The sequence below is a fragment of the Cibotium barometz genome, chromosome 11 (assembly GCF_041138505.1).
Source record: "Cibotium barometz isolate CiBa-2024 chromosome 11, ASM4113850v1, whole genome shotgun sequence".
NCBI lineage: Eukaryota > Viridiplantae > Streptophyta > Polypodiopsida > Cyatheales > Cibotiaceae > Cibotium > Cibotium barometz.
Genome location: NC_141056.1, coordinates 57514166 through 57520678, shown reverse-complemented (window position 1 = coordinate 57520678; position 6513 = coordinate 57514166). Strand labels below are relative to the sequence as shown.

The window sequence follows — 6513 nt, the reverse complement described above, 5'->3', positions numbered from 1 at the left end:
ACCCATGTACAATAATTACCCACCTCAAGGGATATATCCCGGATACTATACGGATCCTTATGGAGTGCACACTGGCCCACCATGGGGACATGATCCACATATGGGATACTACCCTCCGAGCTTTGCTTTGCCGTCTACTGTACCTCCACCTGCACCAGCTTCACCTACAGTAGGGTTAACCCCTGAAATTTTGAGATTAGCAATGGAAATAGAGAGGGGGGTGTTGAGAATGTAAGATCATTGGGATCTAGTAGATAGCGGTAGCGTGTGGACACCAGCCTCGTAGTGTGTGTGTGGAAAATAATGGCCATGTCCAGCTGGCCAAGTGTGTGGACATTATTAGCTTTAGGTTATTTCAGTGTGAACTTATGATTAGCAAAATGTGCTATGTTTTGTAGAGTGCAAAGAAGGAAAGCTATGGTGCTTCTCTACCTTGTGTGTGTGTGCTGATGAAGTAAGTTCATCAAAATTAATTTTTATGCATAAATAGATGCATAAAAGGATTTTCTTTTATATAAAAGTGTTATTTCCATAGAAGTTGGATTTTATGCATAAATAGATGCATACATAATTTTTTTAAAAATCAAAATGAGAGTTTTCTTTAATCATTGTTTAAATCCCATGAATATTGATAAATGAATAAGTAAATACTCTATGAAGGAAAATTCTACTGTTTCATATTCTCTAGGATGGTAATGAGAAAATTCTACTGTTTCATATTCTCTAGGATGGTAATGAGAAAATTCAGAAGATCTATCGAAGTCAGAATTTTAGATAAATGATTAATTTATTCCTCATAGGAATACGTATTTAGTTTTGAATTCAGTTAAGCAAAATACTCAATGAATAAAATTTAGTAAAGTAGTAATTGAAATATTACCCTTCGAGAAAGATAGTTAAGGGAGAACCTTTTCAGACTCGAACCTTGAATCAGACTATGACCACGACTTAATCTCCTTCGTCAATTTCAAGAAAAGATGATGTGACCAGTTCAGGAAAATTCATTCAAATCATCCCACCGAATCTGAAATTAAATTAAGACCTTTGATTTTGATCTGAGGATCAAGATTACAGAATTCGAGGAATTTTGCTTGGAAATCCAGACCTGTGATCTAGAAGTCTTGGGATACGGAATTAAGATATACTCATTGTATTCAAAAGAAAATCAAAACTGAAAACTTGCATAGAAACCCTGTTTTCTTAAAGGACTATCTTATGCCAGAATGCTGGAGGGAGCATTTGGTATATGTGTTTTTCTAAGGGAAGTTCGGTTGCAACAGTTGGCGACGGGGAGTGTTCAAAGGACGGCTCACGTGGCAAAAACCTGCCCAGGTCTTGACCAGCCTGGGTATGGTGAAAAATAGTGTACTTCCGGTACGATGGGCGAGGGCCGACGAAGCGGTCCCTGAGTGAAGTGCTAGGACACCTAAGGAGGATCCTGGAGGGTTCTGACCAGGCGATACATGGGCTCGCGGTGCTTAGGACACCCATACGTATGTCGTGGAAGATATATATATGTATGATGAGGACGAGAAAATTATTGTAATCTATTACTGGATCTCGTTGCTGACCTGCTGGTCTCAACGGAGAGTCCAAAGTGATACTGTTTTGTGAGAAACAAGGATTGAATAGAAATTTTGAGGTACGACATTTGTAACATCGCTTCCTTTTCTTACCTCTTGCTTGTCTCTTGATCTCGTTACTAGGACTGAAACTCAAGGCAAAAGCAAAAATAGAGTTAGAAGATAGTGCATGTCGTGACTATTTTTTACTACCTTATTGTATATACTTGACCCGCATTCATGAGCTTCTACCATTCAATTCCACCAACAAATCAACTTTGGACTCTTTCACGGAAAGATCAAGCTTGCTTGTTGGAAAAGCTTTCCTTTGAAGAACCTTTGACATGCATGCTGGCTTTCTTTCGAGTCAATGAAACGTAGCACTGAGTCTGCTCTCGAACATTCATTTTCGGGAACAGGTCTTCCATATCATAATGAATAATCAAAATGGCTATCATAATCAATAATCTCTCTTTCTTAGACCTTGTGTGTGTGCTTGCTAACTTCATGTAAGTCTTAATCGTGTTTTTATAAACCTTGCATAATCTTTTAATCCATGGCTTTCTTTAAGCTTTTTCATCCTAGCTAGAGCAAATTTAACAATGCCCCTACATTTTGCATCTGCACAATTTTGTGGAGTAAACAATTTGAAGGATAAACCACCAGTCGCATAGGACTCTCTTAAGTGGTTAGCTCATGTATCACTTGTTGAGATATCGAGCTCACCTAGTGTGGATATGAATGCCACGCGAGGATGCCACCTCTGCACTTATTCTAGTGGCATCATTGATGAGATTATGGTTGATATTTTGCCATTGGTTATGATGTCAGTCACTTTGTTACTAGAGTTACGGCATAGTTATAGTGCAAGCTCATCCATATAGGTTCACACTATGGACCTTGTATGTTTCAGTACTATTACATTTATGTTACAGTTATAGAGAGGTGAAGAAGACAGAAAAAAAATCAACTATCATCTCTCTTGTGTGCTTGTCTACTTATATGGGTGTGTGTAAAGATGTTTGCTTGCAACTGAAGCTCACCCTCTCCCTTGCATTTTTCTCATGGTATGGTAACGAGATCAAGAGACAAGCAAGAGGCAAGCAAAGGAAGCGATAGACTAGTAAGGATAACTCTATCAATTTTTCTTTGATTCAGAATCAAACCTCTGTAGGTAGCTGCTAGCCAAGGATAGTGCACAGTAGGAGGCTGGAAAAACGTAGTTCAAGCAGGAGTTGCATATAATGTGTGAAGGAATAGCTATATATCTTGTAGATGCCCTTGCCTCTATAAGGGCGCAACAGTTGTTGATAAATTTGGTGTCGGTGAGCTAGGAAAAGACTATGTTCAATTTCAAACATATAATTATAGAGAAAAAGATAGAAGAAAATTCAGCTATTCATGTCTCTCTTGTGTGTGCTTGTCACTATTTTAAATTTTAGCCCATCTTTATACTTGAGCTTTGCACCTAACCTTAGTAATATCCAACACACACGTGATACTAGAATTAGCCTTGCAAGGACTTACATAGCTAAGCTTAGTAATAGCCAACACGCATGAACTAGCTTATAACTAAGCAGATTTTTACTAAGAGCCGCGTCTCCCAAAGGGGGTGGATTAGCGGGCAGCGGTGCATTGTCCCTGCGAAAGCGAGGAAAAATTAGCAAGAGCAACCAATCCAATTTCTCGATGTTTCTTGTACTCCAATGGACCTTCCTTCTCATCTCTCTCGTCGTACCTGTTTTCATGCTCCCTACTCATCTTCAAAATGCGGGACTGGTACCATCCCCCTATAATAACGACATTCCCAGAAAGACACCTTGGTTTGTACAAGGTAAATGGGCGGCCTGATGATACAGTTAACAATGTCCGGGCTATGAGAAACGCGACCGTTATATACAGCACGCAACACAGTTTCTCTCTCTTCGCCACTCTCTCTCTACTCTCTTTCTCTCTCTCTCTCTCTGCCAATAACAGCTGAATTTGCCTGTGCGCGCTCCTTCTTTCCCCTTTCTCCTCCCCTGGGCAGCATTCCTTATTACTTCCAACTGCCGAAATGCCTCTCTTTGTCTCTCTAGAATCGCACTCGTGAGCCATGGCGGCTGCCAACGCAACCACCTCTGCCCTCTCTACCTCTCTCCTCTGTAAGATGTCTTCTCTTCCTATGAAGGTTTTCATGTTTGTGCTTTTTGCCTTGTGATGGGTTTTGCCCTTTTCTTTTCGATATTTGGCTTGTAAACTAAAGTTCAGGAAAACTAGAAACCGCTCAATTCATATGGGCTCTGCCATTTGGGTTGACATGATTGTCTGCACCTAAATCAGTATTCGGGCAACGATACCCCTATCTTTCACCAATGTTTGAAATTCTGTGTTGCAGATAAAAACAGAAGCAGGAATGCAGGTGAAAAGCCTAGCTCCCCAGAGGTAGGTCATCAATGCGCAAGGACAACTGTTTTATCTTCTCTCTCTCTCTCTCTCTCTCTCTCTCTCACACACACACACACACACACACACACACACACATATCTATGTATATGTATATAATGCACTACACTGGTTTTCAAGTCGTTATCGCCATCACGTGCGTGTATAATGGCCATCATTCCATTTAATCTGTATAATACACTAGTGCTGTATGATCATCACTGCGTGTTGATGTTTCAAAGATCATGTTGTGTATAACAGAGGCGGCAGAAAGGTATCACCGAGGTGGAAAGCGTTCTAAACCGGTCCTTACGGAATGAGAACGATTTGCTACGCTGTCAGCTCAATGACCTCATTGCTCGAGAGAAAAGCCAGGTTGGACTTTCTTTTTATCCTTTGTGTTTAATCTAAGATTCTGTGAACATGGGCGGACAAAGTACACCCACTGCATCTGCACTGATTCTCAATGCACTATAGCAGTGCACTTATTTTACGTTACCCTCATCTGCGAAAATGCTGGTGGTTTTTTAACTTCAAATGTAAATCACATAATCCATCATACAATTAAATGGATCACTGCAGAGGATTGAACTTCAGAGGCTAAGACAGCACAGGGATGCAGAAGTTACCTCAATGGTTCACTCAGGCACTGCACATATGAAAGCTGAGGTAGGGCAGCTGAAAAACATGCTGCAAAGCACATCCGAGCAGCTTCTGCAGGCCCTGAGTGAGAGGGAGCAAGCAAGGAGTCAGAAAGAGCAGTGTTCACGGGCACTTGAAGAGCTTAAGAAAACATCTACAGTGCATGAAAGTCAGTTGCGGCAACGCTTGCAATCCTTTGAAGAGGCCTTTACTAGCAGTATTGGTATTGTTGCTACTTTGGCTGACACAGTGGATGCCTTTCAGCGCCATGTCTTGCCAACCTTCAAACCCTCTGGGTTTGAAATTAATAAAGGTCCACTCAAAGCGGCTGCCGATGTGGTGGAAGGAAAATCCTTAATGGATCAGGTGCCATTAAAATGTTTCAGCAACCTGCACAAGAGCTCACTTTGACTAGTTGTTAACACATGGACATGCACACACATGCCTAGCCAATCCTGACAGGTCTCTGTCTTTGGTTACCCTTTGCAGTTGACAAGGCTGGAAAATGGTCTTGCATTGCTGAGGGTAATTGTGGATGCAAAAAACGACACACTAGTCTTGATTCGCGGCAAGGTCTCTTATAGCATTTCCAACTTAATTTACTTAACCTTGAGAATATAGTTCCATGAGTTGAATCCTATCAAGGTCATTCAAAAGGCATTAGTCTGTGGCTTCATAGTTGAGTTGGTAGAGTCTTGAACTCTAGAGCAGGGGGCTCGAGTTTGATTCCCACCAACTGCACAGCCAGTGGACATCCAGACCATCGCCTATGGGCATGCTCTGTCCTCTCCTAGCTCCCGGTAGGGTTGAGCAGGACGAGGAGCTCTATTGCAGACTGATCAGCAGGATCTTTGTGTATGTGTCTGTGTGTGTGTGTTGTTGGGGGGGGGCGGAGGAACGGGGGGAGCATAATAATGTCAATGATTGGAGTTCAAGCCACCAGATTTGTGTAACTAAAGTTTGTAAAATGCAACGGCTTACGTGCAACCTAACTTATTTGACAAAAGGATTTGTAGAACCATCCATCTTTTTTTTTGCACCCAATATGCTAAATGAGAGACAAAATCAAAGCACTATGTGCCCTCTTGCAGCTGAAACAAGAAAATGAAGAACTCAAAGCAGAGCTGCAGGTAGCACGAGAAACAATGCAAGGCTCACAGCCACAACCCGAAAGGAACTCTCCACCTTCATTTGACAGCACATGCGGTGAAAAGAACCTACTCCGACAAGAGCTGCAATCGTTGCAAGTAAAATGCATTGGACTCTTCCATCACTTGTTCTATTGCAAGATCTAAATGACTCTTAAGAAATTTATTGGTTTTGCAGAACCTTTTCAATGAAGAAGTGAAACAGTTGAAATCAAAGCTGAAGATGTATGAATCCGAGGAGCAGCAAGGACAAGGCCGCCTCTTCGAGGTTCAGAAGGAGCTTGCTGCATTGCAAAACAAACTGGGTTCAGTTGAGGCATCAAGGGCCCTTCTGGAGGCTAGCCTTAAGGAGGAGACATCTGCACGCTCCCAGCTCATCTCCCAACTGTTCACATTACGTAAGGTAAAGCCTGATAATATTTGGATAGGAGAAGTTCCTAGCAAGAGAAAACCCTATATTACATTATACACGTTTTAGAGTGTCTGTATGATTAAAGGGTATTCATGTGAAGTGAAAGTGAATGCATGTGCATAAACATTACCTGTGTTAGGCATGTCAGAGATCTGAGCACATGCTGTTAGTGTCAGCATCATACCAAGAACTCCTGATATACCCACATACCTGAAAAGGACCTTAATTTAAAATTGGTATGCACCTTGGTAAGGCGCAAAATCCAAGACGTCTATGTCCCCCACCAAGTTTGGCAAGAGGTCTACTTGCCAGCCCAGCACTTGCA

General features: G+C 41.7%; 1 protein-coding gene and 1 long non-coding RNA gene across 2 annotated transcripts in view; one reads left to right on the top strand and one right to left on the bottom strand.

Moving 5' to 3' along the window:
* Positions 1–3446: 3446 nt before the first annotated feature.
* Positions 3447–6513, top strand: part of LOC147634377 (uncharacterized) — a 58236-nt gene continuing 55169 nt past the window's right edge. The window contains exons 1-7 of the mRNA XM_086805517.1: positions 3447–3706; positions 3940–3986; positions 4248–4361; positions 4569–4994; positions 5118–5201; positions 5720–5875; positions 5955–6179. Coding sequence (XP_086661643.1) covers positions 3658–3706; positions 3940–3986; positions 4248–4361; positions 4569–4994; positions 5118–5201; positions 5720–5875; positions 5955–6179 — 1101 coding nt within the window. The 5' untranslated portion in view covers positions 3447–3657. The remainder of the gene's footprint in view (positions 3707–3939; positions 3987–4247; positions 4362–4568; positions 4995–5117; positions 5202–5719; positions 5876–5954; positions 6180–6513) is intronic.
* Positions 4113–6513, bottom strand: part of LOC147634376 (uncharacterized) — a 57947-nt gene continuing 55546 nt past the window's right edge. The window contains exons 3-4 of the long non-coding RNA XR_015267008.1: positions 4616–4709; positions 4113–4491 (exon numbers count right to left, since the gene is read on the bottom strand). This is a non-coding gene — a long non-coding RNA (uncharacterized LOC147634376). The remainder of the gene's footprint in view (positions 4492–4615; positions 4710–6513) is intronic.